At 30.9% G+C, this 22,912-nt stretch overlaps 1 protein-coding gene across 2 annotated transcripts; it reads right to left on the reverse strand.

The window, feature by feature from the left end:
- Nucleotides 1-12,051: 12,051 nt before the first annotated feature.
- On the reverse strand, nt 12,052-20,292 carry LOC123894897 (ubiquitin carboxyl-terminal hydrolase 15). 2 transcript variants are annotated; one of them, XM_045945011.1, is made up of 14 exons: nt 19,974-20,292; nt 18,102-18,527; nt 17,267-17,675; nt 16,713-17,181; nt 16,431-16,591; nt 16,141-16,229; nt 15,968-16,053; nt 15,709-15,871; nt 14,386-14,509; nt 14,109-14,266; nt 13,876-13,960; nt 13,258-13,470; nt 13,042-13,103; nt 12,052-12,769 (listed from the first exon to the last, which is right to left on the reverse strand). In XM_045945011.1, the coding sequence occupies exons 2-14, from the start codon at nt 18,407-18,409 to the stop codon at nt 12,235-12,237; spliced, it is 2,862 nt and encodes a 953-aa protein (XP_045800967.1). In that variant the 5' UTR covers nt 18,410-18,527; nt 19,974-20,292; the 3' UTR covers nt 12,052-12,234. The 2 variants fall into 2 exon arrangements, with proteins under 2 accessions (XP_045800967.1, XP_045800966.1); XM_045945010.1 differs by having other exon boundaries at nt 15,709-16,053; nt 19,974-20,106.
- Nucleotides 20,293-22,912: the final 2,620 nt, after the last annotated feature.

A 22,912-nucleotide genomic window follows, 5' to 3' on the forward strand; every position in this document is an offset into this window, starting at 1 on the left:
GGGAAAATACCATTTTCAAGAATGTTTTTTTCCTTATTCTCATAAAATAAAATGCAAATTGCATTTAATTTTATTTTTCTCCGCTTTTCCCAATAAACAGCAACCAGTAAAAATTACTTTTACATCTTCATATGCAATTTATTCCAAGGAAAACCCACAAAAACATATTTCAAATTGAGTTTAATTGTTGTGCACCGTCGGTGTAAATTTTTTTTACACATACATCCAATGACGCGTTGCCACATCATTTAATGAATGTGACACATCATGTGTTTTTAATGACCATACATGATGTGTCTGTATATTATTGGACGCATGTGCAAAATATCTTTACACCGACGGTGCATATAAATTAAATTCTTTCAAATTATCATATTTTATTTTTTCTTAATAAGTGTGATTTTTTTTTACCTTTTTTTTTATAAGCAAAATTTGAATTATAATGAGTACAAGAGGTACTCAACTCTTACAATTCAAAGAAAATCTCCTTATGGATGTTGTAAACACATCATAGGATTGTTACACCAATTAATCAGAAAAAACTAAATTAACATAGCTCCTTAATCGGCCTATAAACCAAAACCAAGAAATGATAATTTGGTTCACTAAAGAAGATAAATTAAAAAATTCACCTCGAAATAAAATATTATTACACATACACCAAATGCTCTACATAGTAGTCAACCAAATAAAGAGAAATGCTGTGAAACAGACAGAAAGGGAATGAAAGGTTTGCCTAGCCAATTAAATACATTTTACCAATTATTAGTGATTATGCCTTTGCGATATAATGTTTCCCTCGTAGGTAGTCTTCAAGTAACAATTGTCAAACAAAAATGCTAACTTTCGATGGAACATTATTTACCTTATAACATGGGATGGAGGAAGTATTCTTTTAAGTTTAATGAGTCATTGATTTGGTTCTCACACTCCAAATAATTAATGGGTTGAACAGTAAAATTGCTACAGTACATGATTACAACCGGTCATTAAATATTTGTTTAAATTAAAGAAGATCAACAATCTAATTTACTACTCACATGCTTGATGGAGATTTAAATCGAGTAAACTATATATTGAAGAAAACCATGTACGGCTAACCCCATCTATATCTTCAATCTCTTTCACTTTTTATGTGAGTACATTGAATTTGCATCATGCAATATTCAAATTAATATATTGTGGCTATCAAAATTAATTTAGCAAGCTAGGCATGGTGCCCACTAATTAATTAATATATATACTCTTATTTATATAAGTTTTCTTAATAATGTAACATCACTATGTTGGACTTTGAAGCTATTTATAATATATTTTCTCCTATTTATAGTACTCAATATAATAGTTCTCCTGTCATAATAAGACTTTGAAGCTTTATGATCAATAATTAACCATTCATCCTGTTTTTCACAATTTTAAAGAATATAATAAATGTACAATTATAGAAATAGATAAATAAAAATAAATCTTGCTAACAAGTGTCTCTGATAATGATACAATTTAAAATCGTGCTAATATCAAATTTTTATCTTAAAAATAAAAATAAAATATTTATCATAGAAATAAATACATCATTTAATTTATATAAAAATTGCTTCTTTTAATTCTATAATACTCTATTTTCCTTGAAATTAATTATAGAAAGTGAGAATCTTTTTTATGCATGGTACACCATCTCAATAATTAGGGCACGTACTGGCTATTAGTTGGTTACATTATTGGTTTGGTTCAACTTTGATGTTGACCCTTGACGTTCAACGACCATTTAAGATTCTCTTTAATAAATCCTATTATAAAGAATAGGAAGAAGAATTTTATATGGTCCAAATTTAAATATACGACTTGTCCCATATTTGTCACCTTCAACCACGTTCCATCACATATTCACTTGTAGCCTAAGCACGGGTATCTTGGAGTCCAATAGTTCAGTTGGTATATAATTAAGGGGCATTGGATCAAATTAACTTTAAGATTAAATATATTTTTTGTTACTGAATTTTATTTTTTTATCTTCATAAAAAAAAAATCACATATTGAAAGAGTCGTTCACGGAGGGTTTAACTAAAAAATGTTTTGATATAGACATAGGCTAATTTGAGATATTGAAAAAACTATAAATATATTTGAGAGCATGTTATAAGGACATGCTAATTTTAGGTGTCAAAATTGGTTCTCCAGTGAGATAAGTTATATTCTAACAGTGGTTGTGAGCTTCAGGCACGATTGCGAAATGGTACTTGTAAAAATATTAGCACCAAAACGCTCAAGTCAATAACAGTTTAAGATAAATCTGTATAAATTGGGTGAAATGTGCGTACCTTGAGAGTGAGTGTGTATGCCTATATGTAGGCGTGGTGGCGCATGAGATTTGCGTAACAACCTTGAAAGCCCATAACGTGAGTGGAATTGAGGATAAATTTTTTTTTGAGAACTTGGTATTCGGCCCTATGACCGACTAATTCAAGGGGACCAGTCACACCGCCCACTTGCGGGGACCCCATTTAAAGCCAGAGTTTTTTTGCTCTGTATGGACTTAGCCCACCGAAATTGGCACCAAGGGGAATCGAACATGAGACCTTGAGAGGAGCATACTCCAAGGACCGAAGCCAACACCACTAGACCAACCTCAAGTGGGTTTTGGAATCGAGAATAATATGTTCTATGCAAGGATCATTATCTTGCTATTGACAGTAAGGATCAATGTGCCTTTAATTGGATATGCATGAGTCATATTGGGCCTCCATGTAATGTGGATTTTTTTTTTTGAAAAACAAGCAATGTGGATTTTAGGAAAACATAAGACGAATTGTTCAGGAAAACATGAGTTCAATTCTTGATAGAAATACTTTTTTTTCCAGATTTTACTTATTTCGTGGTCGAACTTTGAATTATCAGGATTCCTCCCTTGTGAATCAAATAGTTTATATAAATAAAAATTAGTTATATATTTCTGATTGTGACCATACTAATCATATACAATTAGATTTTAGTTAATTGACCAATTCAACAATTGATTCAAATTGAGCTTCCAAACCATTGATGACAAACACACAACTTTAATTTGGTAGTTGCATATATGTATGCCCCATGACATTTAAGTCCATAGAGATTCGAATTAATGATCACCACACAAAAGGTTTTTCATGAAGGCAACTATATATCGCATTGACTGAGCACGAGGGATACTATGGAAAAGTTATTTGAGATCAATGATTTGTGGGGTTTAAAAGCATGTCAAGTCAACATTATGAAAAGCTTTGCCCCTATAATTTGATTCAAAACTTGCGAGTTATATTCATGTCACGATACTAATATGACATGATTGGCAACCACTTAGAATATTTGAAATCTTCGCAATAAAGTAATTTTTAAGAGAAATATTCCGGATGTTTCGTCATTATTGGAGACAATCAAACTTCATTCTTGGTTGTGGTTCACTAGTCGGTATGGGTGTAAGACTTGTACTCCTTTTCCTTTTTGGTGTTTAAATCCTATGTCTTGTATTATGAGCACTTAGTTTAGTGCTCTTTGTTGTAAGGGTTTGAGTACCCCTTTGTACTCCCTTATAATAAAATTTTGATTATAAAAAAAAAAACTAATATCATATGTTATACCTTCCCCGTCCTCAATCTTTGGTCTTTTTACATTTTTAATTTTGTCACACAATTTTTGTCCTTTTAAAAAATTAATGCACATTGAATGATACTTTATCATTTGTACCTTACTATAAAGTTAAAACATTAATTAAATATATTTTTTATCATTTTTTAATCTCCGTGCAAAACTCCAAAAAGACTAAAGTTTTTGGACGGAGGAAGTACTATATACACCGGTATACAGTAACATTTTATTAATATTATTATGCCACACAATTACATTTTAGATCATATAAGTTTTTATATATATATATATATATATATATATATATATATATATATATATATATATATATATATATATATATATATATATATATATATATATATATATATATATATATATATATTATGTTTGATTGAAAATTTATATCATATAAATCCTCGATATAATTTTATAAAAATAAAAAAATCTTTTGTTGCGTTGTTGAAGTACATCAAAACTAATAATTATATATTTTTATTGAATATTGTAAATTACTTTTATAAGTCTCAATAATATGTCAAATCATTTTAATTATATAAATGATCTATATGATACAAACTTTTAATTTAACGATAAGTTTTCATAAAATTTGTGTTCGTTAAAATATTATTCAATAGTATAACATGCTATAATGTTTTCTAATATTTTGTGGGCTGCAATCAATTGTGGGTTTTGGTTTTAATAAAAACGGGTTGATGTTGTTTTGATTCATTGATAATGCTTAAACCCGATAATTGTGATCAGTAATAATGGGCTTGAACACTAATTCTGATTTGTGTAAAAATAAAGTGTAGGCCCAACTCTAGGGTACATGTGGTACTAGGTTGACATATTTTATATATAAGATTGGCTAGGTCTCTTTGCCGTCACGCAAAAAACACAGTAAGCTTATTTGTGGTTTTACCCCTCAAAGACCGGAGCAAGTGATAGGTAAAGGAAGACCTTGTCTAACATATCGGTGGTTCCGATATCGGCTCTTCGGTAAACACAATCGTTTGATTATCAAGTAATATCGATCTCTAAACTGTTAATTATTACATGTGGTATCAGAGCCTCTATTATATGATTTAGAACCCTAATTTTAACTATGAAATATGAGACTCAATCGATCACTGAGAAAAATATTCTTTTGTCTTGTATGTGTTTTCTCGGCTTGAATTTGTTGCCACCATCGCGCATTCGGTTTTGGCCATATGATCCGTTTTATGGCAAATAGCTTTTCAGGGTTTCTTATTTTTGTGCCGATAAATCGATATGGTTCAATTTTATTTAATTGAAATTCTTAATCGATTCCTTTATAATGATTCTGAATTTGCTGCAGTGATGCATTCTTATATGACTCATGAATGGTTTTGAGTTTAAATTAGACTATTATATTATTTGTTGGTCTCAAACTATTGATAATCTTATTTATTAGAATGGATGTTGTTGCAATTATTGGGAAAGTAATTTTTCGGCTAATTTTGTTTTCTCGTCACATCTATGATTTTTTTTTTTTTTATATTGTTCCGAGATTACAACCTACAATGGTTATGGACCATATGGTAATTTTCATTTAGGTGATATGCAATGGCATCGTTTGATCTCTGTTCTTTCGCTGATAGCTTTTTTTTTTGGCTTAATTTTATTTTGATATATGCAAGTATCAGTTGAATATGATTGCATCCAGAATTTTATTTATATTATTTTTAAATAGTACACAGTGATCATACAAAATGAAATCACTGAACTGTTTTGATTATAAAGTTATCCAAATATTATACAATGAAATCATTGGAATTTATTCAAATCATGCTGTTAACACTTTTGACTAAGCAGTGTCCGGTTTAGTCTTATACTACACTTTTGCCTTGTTGTTCTTGGTGTACATGTTCAACTGTAAACTAGTACTGAAATTAAGTTTTATGGCAAGGCAATTGAAAATTGAATTATCCTTCTATTGTTTATTATTAGAGTTGTTTTATTATGATATAACGGTTTTTTGTTGATTTGTTAACTGTTTGAAATGACACCGTAAAAGACTTCATTGTATTCTCGAATCATCAAAGTTCATTGACTCTATTTGCAAGGATGTAAGTCACACTCTTGAAGGTTAGTTGTGCAATTATATTTCATGTTGTGACTTATTATACAATTGCATATAAGGAGAAATTTGTTTTCAATATCGTCTACTCCTTTTGAAATAATAAATGTGCAATTATATACTAAAGTTTCGTTGTTTTTCCAGAATATTCGAAATTTGAAACTCTCTATATAATAATTAATTGATTTCATGTTATATACTCCAATTTTTTAAATTTTACTCTATTGAGTGGGAGTATCTCAAGTTTAATATTTTGAGAGTTCTATTCTGAAAAAATATAAATTTAGTGTGACATTGTTTGACATGTCCATTGTGTGATAGGAAAAATAGTTGAATATTTGTTTAAATATTTAAACACTTTTGGATTGATAATTCAACTATAATTCTCTATCAAGTGAGAGAGTTTTACATGTCAACTATTTATAAATGTTTATAGAGACTTATATTGAGGAATGTTTTTAATTGTGACATGTGATTTTGTGCCATAATTGGATAATGGAAAGCATAAGGTACGGTGCTAATACCTATTTGAATCCAAGCAGCCCCGTCATACTGAACAACCCAAATCGATTAAGGGCAAGACTACATTTTGGGCTAGGAATTCAATGGCAACATGGTACACACAGAGCTTCTACCCTTCAATTGGGTATTGGTTCGAGGGTGTTGATCTTTCGAGGGTATTGAAGAATAAACCTCTTGTTAATGTAACCGTTCATTAGTTGATTCAATGATGATTGACGATGAACGATAGAAAGGATCACAGTTCGATTTTCCGCAACTGTGATAAAAAAAGGAGGTGGAACTACTTGATATCAAAATTGACCTTCCAATAAGACAGATTAGACGATCAGTGAACCGACTACTAGTAGTAAAAAGAAAAAAAAAATATTAAAGTAAAGTACAAAGTAGTAACAGAAAAACTAAACATATTCAATTCAAATACACGACAAAGATTAATAGTAACAAAATTAGAGATTATACAACCGAGTTGATATTAATGTTTATTTAAATCATAAAAAGAAATATACACTAAACAATGTAAAATAATTTTATATCGTCAACCGAGTTGATAATAAATGTTTATTTCAATAACATTCTTATTTTTCGTCACATCATTCCACTACACTACACTCTCTTAATATGATATATTGATATAACAAATTGATAATTTTTTATTAAATGATCGTGTAAAATTATTTTACATCATTAATGTATCTCTATTAAACTTTATCTAAAAATAATATTACATTTTTAAATAATTAAAGAACACTTTATATTAACTTTCAAATTCTATAATACTTTAAAAAATATTTCAATAATTTAGAGTTCGATTGCAAGTTAGTAAGTATAAACTCTCCTGGGTTGTCAAAAAAAAAGTATAAACTCTCCTGAAAATGGTAGGCGTACATTGATGTGAAACATAAGTTAACGTGAAGAAATTTGCCAACATGCGTGCCCAAAATTGAAAGAATGGTCACACTGAAATGAAAGATTCACCGATTTAATTGTATCACATCAACAATTATGCTAAATGTGTTTGTTCATCATTTATCTTTCTCCGACCAAATTATGCTCTCTCTGATCTTTGTTTATAAATAAAAAATTATTTTAAAAATTTATTAAATAATTAATATAGTTAAGTTACATTTATAGATTAAATATATTAATTATTTAATAAATTTAAAAAGTAATTTTTTTTACTTATAAATAAGATGGAACTCATGCTAAGGTGAGAGACCATTTCATATCTCAACATACTGTAAATCAATCTAACTATAATTCTAGTCACATACATCTAAATTAGCATTCCACAATTCACATGCCACGTTTGAGGATCTATCTATTTGCATATCAGAACAAGAACTATATCCAACGTGGGTTACTATTCCAATACATGTGCTAATCATCTATCGACAAAGGAAAAAAATTAAATATAAACAATCAGAAAAAACTACAAACATACTGGAATTACAAACCCATCAAATAAAAATATGAGCAACAATGAGAACAAAACACTCCAACACCTTAGTTTAATTCCAAAAAAAACCAAACCCTAGAAATAAGATAAAAATATCGACCACCAACAAAAAAGACTTGACAATATGAATATCGAATCTAGAACCTCATTCATACTACCAGAATCCTTCATCACTACACTAAATCTAATAGCTTTAAAACATTTATTAGCAATATCCTTTTCTTTTCAATTTCCTACTTATTGTTCTACTTGTATTTGGATCACACAATTGTTTCCACGCTGATTCAATGTTTGTCATCATTTTGGGTGTGCATGCGCTTCACCGATGCCTTTCCATGGCCCCATTGTGCATGTTATGTTTTTTGAACAGTAAAAATCATCTTTGGATTGTAACAAAAAAAAAATCATCTTTGGATTTGTATTTGGTCTAATATGTACAAGTAAATAAATTATATATCATGTATAAATTTGTTTTATACTATTAACTAATATATATATATATATATATATTTCATCACATGTACACATTTAATCTAATGATAAAAACTCATCTCACTTACGGACTATAGACTATATATAGACTTAATTGACCCTTATATGTTATACCTATCTTTTGATTAAGAAAATACATCAAATATAGGCGAAAAGGTTTGGTTTTCAATCATCATAAACTTGATGACTACAAACCTTTCTTTCTTTTTTTTGTTTTTTTGAGGAAATTCACTACAAATTAACTTGAAAAATATTTTACAATTTCTTATATATTTTTGCTACAATATATTGCTTTCATAATTTCTTTATCTTCATATATACGAACTAATTATTTTTAATTAAATGTAAAAATACTACATTATATTTCTTTTTTTAGATTAAAATAAAAAGACTGTATACTACTATTGTCAAAGAAAGCGTCAACACTTTTAGACTAAACAAACCATGTGAGCCTTTGTATTGCAAGCTCCTATTTGCTCTTAAATTATAACACTGCCTGTCCTCAGGTACCATAGACAAGATCCACCACATATCTAGCAAATTTGAAATTTCATTTGGCATGCTTATGATCTCTTAATAGTCAAAACCTATTAGTTTATAGCTAGCTAGGGTCTCAAATACCGTACATTCTCAACTACCAGCATTATTGGAAAAAGATTAGGAAGCTATATCATATTAAATTGTACTAAATTATAAGTTATTTTACGACGGAAAAATGTTCACAGGAAGTCATTGGTATTTGGACATATTCTGTATTAACCGTCGATATATTCATTATAGTTGTTACATCTTTGATCAGTATTAAGCTGAAATAGAGGTTGAATATTTGTGGGTCTTAAACTGTTTGGGGTATGTTGACCTACACGGTATTATATAAGGTTGAGTTTTATGTCCTCTTAATTTTTATTCCTCTTGTAATTTTTTTTCTTTTAATATTATATTATTATGAGAATATGATAGAAAATGAGGATCTTTAATGTGTCTAAAATTCTTAAATTCTTAGTGTGTCAAAAAATCAAGCCAATATATATTTGACTTGACATGACGCTTTCTATGATCTCAAAATGATTGCCAAATTTTAAGAGCATCCATATAATCATTACTTCTATTTCTATTTGTGTTCTTTAAATGGACTCAATTAAATTTTTTATATTATTTTCATTTTTTTCAATTATTTAAACAACTCAACTATATTTTTTTAAATATACATACAACCAATCAAAAATCTAAACTGGGTCTCACTAGACCATAATATATTTCAATTTTGTTAATATAAAATGAACCGATGTGTATGCTCTAAGTAAGATATGCTTACTATGTGTCTGGGTCGTAGATATATACTTTGAAATAATTATATAAATTGATTTTTTTTTTGGTTTTAAAGTAAACCTAATTCATTTAGTAAAAAAAAAAAGGTAAACCTAATTCATCATTGTAAAATAAGTGCTCATTCTTTTTAAAAAGATTAGACCTATTGATGTGGAATTCAAATTGTTCTTCATACAAGTGGTCACACCCAAGTACTCTTATGCATGTTTTCTATGAAAGTTAAAAAATTTCAAAATATATCCTTTCACACACTCAACATTATTAATTTTGGTGGATGATTCAATAAATAAATTTAGATACCATTTTTTGTTTTGGACTTGACTATATATATATATATATATATATATATATATATATATATATATATATATATATATATATATATATATATATATATATATATATATATATATATATATATATATATGCAAATAAAGGCTCGAATGTAGAGGTTGTATGTTTAGGTCGAGTATCAGCCCTAATACATATGGTTTCCTCCTCCTTAGCATATATATAAGTTCTAAGTAAGTCTATAGAGACATCCTTATGAAATTCTCATGTAAAAAGTGGGGATTATCCCCTTTTTTTTATCATTTTTTTATGCTATATCTTTATGTAATGTAGATCAAGTATTTTTTTTTTGGCACAACTGTAGAGACTAATCATTCGATTCCTCGAGTCTTGTGAGACGTACTCAATTGAGCGGTAAACTCTCTTTAAAAAATTTAACGTTGTTGAATGCTCAAACCATAAATCAATTCATAAGCTTTTTTTACCATCGGTATCCGATCTAGTCTGGTTCGATAGTCGGTTCTTGTATCAAGTGGTTTTAGTCCCCTCGCGCCATAACTTAGATTTTTTACGATAATTAAGTTTGGAAACTTTTTAAAATAGAAAAGGTGCATTAGTGGGTTTATTCAGTCAGCATGAAATGAACCAAGTGAACTTAGATACTGAATTATGGATAATGAATAATGCACTAAGCTAGCCTCTCAAATTGAATGATTGGCATGTTGTCAACTCAAGTTGTGTGCTTTAATTTATATAAGCTTAACACATCAAGGAGCTTTCTTGATTAAACTAATTAGGTTAGGCATGGTGGCATGCTTGTACCTAATTCTCAATAATGATATGTGTCAACATTATCTACAGCTAAGTGCATGAGAATAATTAAGATGTTCCCAAGATAAACAAAAGTCCCACACATCACATTATACATTATGTAAAATAAAATGAGAATTATTAATTATATATTTTATATGTTACACTAGCTTGTATATTTATATTCTATATAATTTGAAACACAAAATTTGGAGAATTTCAAGTATCTTGATTCTATAAAATTGTATCTTTGCTAGTGCGTAATCAGCTTTTGCGTCAATGATCTTTACTTAAGTAGCTAACTGAGAGTTCGCACTTTTATTAGTGAACCTTTATAAAAATATTTTCATAGGGTGTGGGAAGGGTGAGGAGTTCAAAAATATTATATATTATAAGGCTCGCTACATAAAGTGATTGCTCTGTTCACTAAGTAATGAACTATGTTTTTCTAGATTTTGCGTCCCCTTGAATTTTCATTTTAAATAACGAAATGTGTTTTTCCATATTTTCGCCCCCTTTAACATTAGCTGGTTATCTTGCAAGCGGGTAATTTTGGAATTTCAAGGAACACACGAGAAAGAGCGCGAAAAGAAACTTTCAAAATCTTGACCCAACAAAATAAACATGATATGTATGGAAAGTGAGGATGTAGCAGCAAAGACAGTTTGGTGCATTATAAGTTGTAACTGATTCAATTGTTGGGGTGGAAGCTGGTGCATTGAAAGCACCAGCTTATAGTATAGTGATTATGTTTTCACTATAGCACAATACAATTACCCTTTTGAATAGATTATAGGGTCAAATGATCAATGAGATATGGCTCTAGATTGATATTGAAAATGAACAGCATGCAATGTGAAATATAAGAGAAAGCAAGAAACAGTTTCACCACTCTACATAATCTTCATACAAGAAAATTATAACTATAGCATAGTTTAAGATATTGGAGCACCTGAAATTTGTATAACAATGTATTCAGAAATCTTATGTAATGCTTTTAAATTGGTAAGCATTTTAGATTGTAAGTATGGAAGAGCTTATGAATCTACTCATGGCATATTCATAAACTATTTTTAGTCTATTTCTTTAATCTCTCTAGAATAGCTTAACTAGAGTGTAAGCTAACTGATCAACAATTGCAAAATTATTATGACACATATGCAACTAAGTTGGTATAATGATAATATACTTAACCTAATAAGCATGAATCCGAAAACCAATTTACTTATGGACTTGGATTCATTGCAGCCAGATAAAAACGCATTCATTGCAGTCAGCCAATATTAGCCGTTAGATAGAGATCAGACAACTCACATTCTAGCTTAAACAAATCAAATTCAATTCACAAACTCAAAATCTATCCAACAGTTTGGATATGCAGCGACTGCAGTAAGTGCGTCATATTTTCAACTACAGAGAATCCAAATTCCGAGAAAAAGACTTCCATGCATTAATAGATAATCAGATAGGAACACCTTTGTCATCTTTACAATTATCAATAAAAATAAGAAATAAAATACATATGTGCTTAAAAGAGCTATATGCCTCAATCAACTAAATATTGAAAATTTTGAGACATGGCACCTACTCCATCTAATGATATAACCAGTTAGGATTCCCATATAGTTGTTTTCTGCACTCTTTCGATATGACCCTTTTTCGGTAAGAACCTTGTTAGTGGCCTACTATGTGAAATCTTCATATAGTTGTTTTCTGGTGTGTAATTGAAGAGAGATGAAATTGGATCCATGTTGGAAGAAGAATCACCATAGTCTACAGTACTGAAAGAGTCTCTAGTACTCTCAGTAGTGAAAGAAGCTTCATCCGAGCTTGTGAAAATGGACCAGTCACTTGATGTCGCATCTGAAAACTCGTGCCTGATGTTTTCCGCGTAAGTTTGTATTACTGGATGGACATTTCGATTGGTGCTTCTTTTAAGAAAGCCATTAGAGGTGTCGATAAGGTGAGTGGGGATTTCTGGCCTGGCATTGTGTGAAGGCTCAGAGACAAAACTTTGACTGACATGTCGGCTATGTCCGGGTTTAGAAGGCTTCTGCATTTCTAATGGATGGTGCTTTGATGAATCGGACACTGATTGTGGTGCGGCTTTCCCAGTGAATTCTACCTGTGGACGGGGATACGACCTACCAAGAACCAAAGAGTTAAAGCCTGAAGGAAGCATATATATACAGCATGCGATAAAATAAGAGTTGTGTTATATTTAGTGGATGGTTTATGGATATAACAGTGTCGCAACTCATTAATCATTACTAAATATTAACCACAATTTTGAAGTCATTATCCACAATTTCCATGTGTATTTGAACACAAATCTTGGTTAAGCGATATCATGTATATTTGAACGCCTAAAAAGAAAACCAATCATAAAAAACTGTGGCAGCAACCAAGTCTCTACCTTGTGTAGAATAAGATATATGCTCCTTCTGACATCACTTGATTGACGAGTACTGGCTGAACCTGTTAAATTTAGATAATCTAAGAATTAAAAATCTCGTGAAACAACAAAAATTCAAGCAAATTACAAGTATGAAATGTGGTTAGTAAGACTGGTTACAAGCAAATTATGCCGATTGATTACACAAAATGTTTGCAAACAAGGAAACAGTGTTACCTCAGTGTCATCTACCCTGAACCAATTGCCTTGTAGATCTTTTACGTACGAAACATAATGTCCAGAGAAAGATGCATTTAGTGTGTCGAGGTGCACAACAACAGCATAAAGGGCGTATAATGGAGGAATATCGCCCGTCCCAGTCATAAAAGGAATCATATCTAGCATTTCAGGAAACGTTATGCACTTGTTAATTTTCCCATATCTTCCTTCCTGATGACATAGAACCAGACAAAAGATATTTCAAAGGGTTAATATATAGAAAATGATGAGATTCTAAACATTATTACGTATTAAATTCTAGAAGAGAACAATAACAAACATATATTAGAAATATTTTAGCTGTATAAGTTTGTATGGTCGCAGAATATTGAACTGTCAAATTAGATCATTATTACACGGCAAAGCATTGTATTACAAAATCCAAGTTTTGAAAAACAATTCATGCTTTAGTCAAAAAAAAAAAAAAATCATGCTAATAACTTTAACACCGCACACCGCTATCAACCAGGCTATAAATAGCAATATGAACAGCTACCAAGACGAAGGACAATGTTCGTCATTTCAAGCAAAGAAGATTGAAAAATAAAGAATGAATTTACAAGAGCAGTGATTTACCTGAAACCTCTTTAAAACAATGGTCAAGATGTTAGGGGCCTCATGTATGCTCAGTTGCTTTCTAGCTCGAACATATGCAGTGCACCTAGTTCAAAATGTATAAACAAAGGTGACATCTCTTAATTGGAAGTAAAAAAGCTATAACCAACTAAAATTAACGGTGTTCGTATTGTGTCCTCGGTCCGTGTCTATATTGGAGCTTCACAGAGAATACAAAACTTAAATTACCATACCTTCCACACCGGTACATATTATCTCCGTCCAAATCTTCAGGGGAAGTAAACTGAGCCAGTGCATCTTCGAGTGACTCAACCCAACCCAATATCTCCAACGTTAAGTCCATAATGTTCTCATACCTTTCTGACTCATGACTACAATTCAAACACTTAACCTGTAGATATAAAAAATTTCACTATGACATCAAAAAAAATGTGAAGTTAAGGGCACTAGAGTCAAAGACTTAGAGCCATAGAGAGAAAATAAAATCACAAGACAAAGGGTTACACACACCTTGGATTGAAGACGACCACCAAAAGTATGTTGTATGAAAGTTGTTTCTTGTAATCTAGGATCAACCCTTTTCTCACCACCAAGTCCATCCAAACATATAGATTGCATCGATGCAACTAGAAGCCTGTATAAATCAACACATAATATAATTTTACCATTGAATATGCATGTTTCAACCAATCACAGTAAAATTACAATCAACAATAAAATCCTTTTCTACTAGGTGGAGTTAGGGATATGAATCAAAAGATAACATAATATATCCAGTATTAGTAAATCATGTCAAATGGACTTCCTTTACTTCTAACTATTGGATATATAGTTCTTCTCCGCACATTCTAAAACTTATGCAGTACTGACATTTCGAGTGACTGACACCAACCAATGTAATTGCATTTAATTTAATCATTTTCATTTCCTTAAAGGTGAACACTCCGGTACACATCTTATTTGGATATGTACTGGTACACCGCCGAGGTGGGTAATTTGATAGGTCCACAAATAGTGTTTAATATAGAAAAATTAATAAACACTATTTGTGAACCTATCAGAATTATCCACCTCAACGGATGTACCGGTACATATCCAAATAAGATGTGTACCGAAGAATTCACCTTCCTTAAATTATTACCAGTGCTATGTGTTGGCATCAGTGTTGTATCCGTGTTAAGTGTTTCATGGCCAAAAACCACCTAAAGGTAGATTCTACCTTTTTTACAATAGGTGAATTCATTCTTAATCATATGACTATAGTTTATATCATCAGTCAAAATGCATGAATCATGACACCAAGTCACCAACTCTTGTAAAAGTATTCGGTAAGCACATCTGACAACCGAGGTTAAAAAATGGAGGCTTAGGCTGTTTGGTAAAAAATAGCAGATAGCTGATAAGCTAGCTTTTAGCTTATAGCGAATAAGCTGATTGAATTTGTAGTGTTTGGTAAAATTAGCAGTTGAACTAGCTTATAAGTATGAAATGACATAAAAAAGATATGTTTAATTAATATTTAATTTTTTTCAAGATGATAGGGGTAAAATTGGAAGAAAATCTGATAAGCTATAAGCTATAAGCTATAAGCTCATAAGCTATTTGAAATAGCGTTTGAAAAATAAGTTATAAGCTAGTAAAATACGCTATAAGCTCTTTTTTAAAAACTGTTATCAAACAGAGCTTTTAGCTTATAAGCTAAAAGCTATAAGCTAGCTTATTGGTCTTCCCAACCAGAGCCTTAAAATTGAACCGAGGAAAATTTCAGGTATGGAAATAGAGTTATAACAAAAAACTGAATACACACACAAATAGGCTTTAAACCAAAGAGACCTTAAAAATTCATGTGCATCTTCTTGACTTCCATCACCCATGTGGCAATTAATGCTCCGCATATGCCAAAGTATCCTACTAGGAGATAAAGGAGCTCCATTTTCTCTCAAAACCATCATGTGCTGCTCTAACTCACACATTAAACACCAATCTTTTGAACAACCTAGATGAAAAAGAAGACAATTTTCTATTAAAAAATGCATTTTAAGCAAATTGACATTATTGTTTAAGTGAAAAGATTGAGAGATAATGGAAATACAGGATTTTGAATGTGATCCATAAAGCAAATAAACGACAAGAGGCTTTGTAGACGTTAAGCACTGCAATACAGCATTGGCATAGCAACTGCAAAATAAAGAAAGAAAAAACATATTTAACTACGACTTAACTACACCAAAAAGGAACAATAAGATTTTACATACATAGTATTACCTGTTCCCACAATTTACAAGGCCCCTCGGCCATACACCAAAGACTTCACTCTGGAAAATCTTTACAAATTCATCATAAGGAAACAACATCTGAAACATGATCAAGACATTAATTTGTTAGTAACGACATCTATATTTGCTCTATGAAGCGTCGGTATCAGACACTGAGACGTATCGGACATCAGACACACCTTCAATCTAAAGTTCGGTATTTAATTGGGCATAATAAGTACTTTTCAATTAGAAGGACAACAAGCGTTGAAATTTGAAAGCATCTACAAAAAAACTAACCTTTATATTTTTTGCCTTTTTGCACCGTACTCCATTGCCTTCTGAGGAGGCTAGTGCAGTATGTTTTGTTGATTTCCTTAAACCCATCATTTTCATAAGGCCAGTGCTTGAAACTCCGTCGATACCATGTAAAGGGATAGTACTTCTATTTCCAGCAACTTCTGCATGATGAGCAATATATTGCATTTTCAAAACAACATAACATAGAACAAAAGTGAACTCAAATTATAGGAACCATCAACAAGACAACATGTGGCGAACATAATGGTCCCCGGTACTAACTTGGTTCGTCTGGAATTTTCTTCGCTTTCTTCTCAGTTTCCGGTACACAAAAATCTATTGACGTCTTTGATGTTGACTTTGGTGATTTAGAACATTTGACCTTTGAAGAAGGATGGGATTGCTTTTTAGCCTTTGCACTTCCTTTAATTGTCAATTCAGGAGAGCATTTGTGTTGGGCCATTTCATCAGAATGATGGTTTATCCCATTGACTACATTTCCTCCTTTCGTAATGATGTTTGTTTCAAAATCATCTACACCTTCATCATTGTTTGCAGCGCTCAACACACTAGCGCATGCATTTTCAAAATTGTTTCTTGATGCAAATGCATTTTCATATTGACTTTGATAGTTATCATCCTCATCATGCATTGTGTTTCTTGAACCATCTTGTTCATAAATATAAACTCCAAAGCCATTTGAATTTGAAGTTTCTTCCTCCAACACAGAATCATCGCTACTATTTCTTGACTGCAGCAACAATTTAGCATAATTATCAGAATTTAATATTGATTAGTGTATGCCAATTTGATATATCAAAGTAAAACAAGTAAACCTTCTGTCGCAAAAATGACTCCTCAGAATTGGTAGCTTTAAAATCAGAAGATTCATATATTGAACCAGAATCTCTTCGCCGCGTTTCTCTGTTGGATTTATGTGAAGGTCTTCTCTCCAAAGTGGAAGGTTGAGAAGAACCATTAAATAAGGAAAAATCAGCTGTAGCAGAAGCTGCGGCGGTGATGGTCGGAGGGTTAACCAAATTGTCCAAAGGCTCGGGCACCCTTAAAGTCTGGTTCAAATTGTGACCAAAGTAGGGATTGTTTAAATTTTCATAAAAAGCATTTCCATGACCGAATTCCTCAACCGAAATGGCCATAGGAAACGAGCTTGAATTATGAGTTTCCAATGGCTGGCACTCTTGTTTGTGAATTAGCCTCCAATGGATTATTTGACAATTCCCTGAGCTGCAAACCACTTACAGCTCAAATTTTAAGAAATAATAATCTTAACATCAAACAGAAAATTTTCCATGACAATAATGTTATAGAAAAAGTGAATCATTAAAAGAATAGATAATAAAGTTGCAATATTTATGTTACAACAAATACCCCCCCGACAAATATAACACGGCTAGCCACCCCGCTTTTATGTATACGCGAGAGTAATTAATATGACAAAAAGATTCTCTAGTTCCATTTCATTATGTCAACACTTGAAAACAATAACTTCCGAATTGTAATAAACTAGTAATTAATCTAATTCCTAGATATTTATCTTCATTTCCAATTCAGACATTGCGACTAGAATTCAAAGCATGCTTCGTCGTATCCATGAAAGAGAAAGGGGAAAAAGAAAACAGATTCATAGCAACAATGTGTTAAAAGAATTACCAGTATCTAACAAACTTGCATCTGGAGCAGCGAGTTTTAGCCGGAGCGGAACACCTAGCACACTCATGATGAAGCTCATTTTTTGAAGGAGAAAAATAAACTTGAGGTTGAGGGGGAATTAGATTAGCAACACACATTTTTTCTTCGGCTTTAAAGGCTTCTTCGGCAGCCAATTGAGCAAGCAAAGTTATCTGATTTCTCTTCTTAACATTCTCACTCCATTTTCCAAGTAAGATATAAGCCACCAAAGGAAGTACAACCAGCACCAGAAACAGGACAGGAATATCAGATTCACGCGGTTCGAGCATATCCCCACAAGCATACTCATGTCCAGTTTCCTCCCAAATCAATAATCAGATTGTGATCCCCCCTAATAATAGTCAAAGTAAACAGCATCTAGATATCAACATAACCAGCCATTCAAACCTGTCATGTTTCAGCGACTTAAATTCAGTGAACTATGCCATATATCAACCAAACCTTAACTTAGAAGAGCGCTATTTAACTTAAGTATAAGTTATTTCTATAAGAAAAGATAAAATCAAGTCAAACAATTTTCATGTAAGGTATAAGTTGTTTTCATAAACTATCCCGGAGAACTTACGAAAATAAGCTTAAAACAGCTTACAGACAAATCACAGGATGTTTCCATAAGCTCTCCTTAACAGACTCACGAGTGTTTATGCCAGTAGATAAACTCAAATACGTAAATCAAAACAAATCCTACGTATGGTTGGCTTCCAAATAACAAATCAATAACTTTATCTATAAATGTTTTGTGCTTTAACAAAAACGATTTACTTATAAAATGAACTAGATTCATATTTCACCCCAAGCACATTGTCTTAAACAGTAAAACTACAGCATTTCCAGTCTATTTAAAATGGAACCAAGAAACTCCAAGAGTTTGGTCTAGTGGTAAAAAGACAGGTCTTGGATCCAGGAGGTCCTCGGTTCGATCACCGCTAGTGCTCTTGGAGGGAGGTAAATATGAAGTGCTCTAAGAGCCCTAAGGTATTCCCTACCTTGGACTGGGGCACCAACCCCTCACCCTAAATGTTGTACTCCAAAAATAAAATGTAACCAAGAAACACAACTCAATCTTATGCACTTCTTTTAGATATATTTAAGATGGTGGAACTTTAGACAAACAGTGTTAGTTAATTTTAGTGTTAAAACAGTGGAAAGTTGAAACTGTTGAGCTCTATGCTCCTTCTTTAAGAAACCAACCAAATCACCTGAAACTATCCTTACTTACACATCACAGAAATAACCAATTCAACATATGCTTGCTCATTTGACTAGAAATTGGAATGCCACATACATAGTTCCAAATTTCTAACGTTTACATCAACAAGTTCAACAAAACAAAGCACACAAATGAACTTATAGAATACAATTTCACCAATACACACAAGATGTCAATAGTCAAATAGTAATGATTACACATAACAAAGCAAAGGAAACTTTTTTTTTTTTCAATTTAAAAACAAAACAACCTATCTCTTACATTTGTGTGCCCACAGAACCAATTTTATATTCAACAACCACCATTTAAGGTAAACACACCCAAAAAAAAATGCTTTCAACTAAAGAAACCAGTGAACCACCCCAAAAAAAAATTCATTTATTTTAATTATTTTCATATAAATAAAAAAATTCAACCCCACAAAACAAAATCAAAAACAAAAAATACCCTTTTGCTCCACATACCAGAAGCTAAAAAAAAAAATCAATTTTTCTTCAAGAGAAAAAGAAAAAAACCCAGAAAAGATAAAGACATTATCTCAAACCTGAGATCCAAACAAGTACAAAGAAAGTACAAAACAACCCACCAATCAAACACAATGCAAGATAAAATTTTAAACAAACCTTCAAAACATTGAAGAAATCTGAGCAAAACCCACCAACACTTCACCTCATTACTCTCATTTTCAATCTTCAAAAAGATTCCTTTTTTTTCTTTCAACAAAACAAAAAACACCTTCCTCTTCTCACTACTACAAGTACAACCACACTCTTTTGTTCTTTAACGTTTTAAGGGATATTCTAACCTGCGGTAACAAGGTACATGAGTTCCAATCAAGAGCCATACACGTGGCAATAGATAAGCTGTTGATGATATCGAAGTGTTTGTGACCGTTGATGAAGTTTGTGGGACATGGTTTTATGATGTTCCCAATGATTTGATAAAGGTGACACGTGTACGGGTGATGCATTAATAAGAGCATAATTGTGTTGTTGGTCAGAGTAGAGAGACGAATAAATTTTGAATTGGGAGATGAAGGAGAAAAAATAAAAATAATATTAAAATAATAAACTTTTTGATCTGAGTCATGTGATGTGACAGAGCTGTGACAGTCTTTTGCTCCGAATATTACAATGTCAGTGGTAACATAGTTGGAATTTGGGACCAAAATATATTGCTGCTACTATTTTTTTTAACACTCCCATACACAATTTTTTTTAAAAAAATAATTTTATTATATTTTATTATATATATAAAAAAATTCATATTTTAAATAAATTTTGAAAAATTCACATTTTAAATAAATTTTGGTTAGAAATACCTGTATCCAACTATCTAATTCGGGTATTAAAGAATTTACATTTTTTTTTACATCTTTTGTTAAAAATATTCTTAGTAGAGCCATGTGTGTGGATGTATTAGATTGTTTATAGATTGTTTATTTTATTTGATGACTATGAAAAATCTAGTAACAAATTGAGAATTATATGTCCAAAGTACAGTTTTTTACTAAAATTATCAGATAATTTTGAAAATCTATGAATAAAAATGGATTTAAATCTTATAAATTGAGATGATAGTACTATATAAGGTAAGAAAATTAATTCACTTGAGCTGATATAACATTATATTGGTAAAGATTGATGTTCCAATTTTAAATACTTTTTTTTTATTTAAGATGAAAATAAAAAAGACAAACAAGATAATGAGAACGCTGTGTCAAGACATTCATTGCATCCGCAAGCAGCACATGCGCTATTTGCGGAGGGGAGAAGTCTATAACTTAAGATTAACGTCTAATTAAGCAACATGTTTAGCCAACCAATCAGCACATTTATTTCTTTCTCTAAGAGTATGAGAGAACGATAAAAACCAATTACGCATTCAGAAGATACGAATCTGACCAAGAACAATTGCGTGAGGGTGAAAATTATTTTCAATGATGAAATCAATAGCTGATTTGGAATCAGATTCCAAGGTAATCGTCCGGTAACCTAAACCCCAAGCCAGTTGAGGCCCTTTGAGGATGGCATAAAGCTCTGCCAAAAGGTTAGAAGCACAACCACATGAACCAGAGAAACCATTCAACCATTCGCCAATATCATTGCGGATAAGACCACCAAAACTAGCATGGCCCGAATTTCAAAAAGAGCTACCATCCACGTTTAACATCACACACTGAGTTGTTGGTGAATTCCACGTTCAATTTCAAACACTCTAATTATAGAAGTTGAAATTTTAGTTATTAATTTTCTTTTATAAATATATCATTCAAATCGCGACACACAAGGTCTTCCTCGACTATTTGGAGCCCTGTTTGAATATTATAAATAATCCCTAATAAAAACTCAACTTTTTCTCTACAAAAAAATACGCGATTTTTTTTAAATGTCATTTTTTATTTTAACTGTTAATAACATAAAAATCAATGATTAAATTTAAAATTACTAGAATTAAAATCATGCCTAAAAAAGAAATTGTAAGGACTTGAATCAATTAATGACCTTACACCTAAAAACATTATAAGCTACCACTAATCTATTGATACACATTTAATATTTTATGAGTATACAAGTTATATACATGTATGGAGTAACTATATTTATAGGACTCAAAATTTTGAGATCTAATACCTACACACCAGTTGGCGACACATAAATATCTGTGGAGATATTTTAGGAATTAATATATAAAAATGCTTGCTTGTATAAAAAAGTTTACATTGTACGAAAATTAATCTTTGTTAGTAATGAGAGAGAAGAAACCTTTTTTTTTTTGGTGATAGAGAGAAGAAACTTAATTGGTTAACATTCTTGCATTGAATTCTTAGTGATGCTTTTGTTAATATTTTAAGATAGGAAAGAACATATATTATGATTTATGCAAAAATTATATATTAATTAATGAATCCATATTTATTTAGTACTATATTGGTAGATCTTGTGAAAAAGATAATTTAGAAGGATAATTCTTTCATTATGAAATTCCATTAATTCTGAGTTATACTTGTTTTATTCTATTTTCATCCTTTTTTTATTACAAAAACCATCAGTATGTTGATTTTCCTACGCAATTCTATCATAAAACATGAATTCAATACTGGATACCAAATCAATTTAATCAGAGACATTGTTTCTCCTTAAAGATGAATTTAATATGCTTAGTACAAACATTCATTATGAAGAATTATATAACCTGACTAGAACAAACAATTTCTCCTTTAAACATGAATTTATGACACCAAGTTTTTTTTTGAAAACAATTTATGACACTAAGTGCGCTTAATTTTTTTATTTTTTTTGGTACATGCTTAATTTAATATAGATGAGAAATACTCTATCCTTGATAATCTACCTCTTAGATAATTTAAGAGTATTTGTCCAATAATCAATTAATGAGAACAAGTGTTTTAAGTATATTTACATATGAAATCTACAACTAACAGATAACCAAATTTTATTTCAAATGTATATAACTTTTTTTTATTAATTGATGAATAAATACCCTCAAATTATTAAGAAATAAATTAAGAAAAAATCTTAACCTATAGTAATATAATATG

Source organism: Trifolium pratense, linkage group LG7 (genome assembly GCF_020283565.1).
Source record: "Trifolium pratense cultivar HEN17-A07 linkage group LG7, ARS_RC_1.1, whole genome shotgun sequence".
Lineage (NCBI taxonomy): Eukaryota > Viridiplantae > Streptophyta > Magnoliopsida > Fabales > Fabaceae > Trifolium > Trifolium pratense.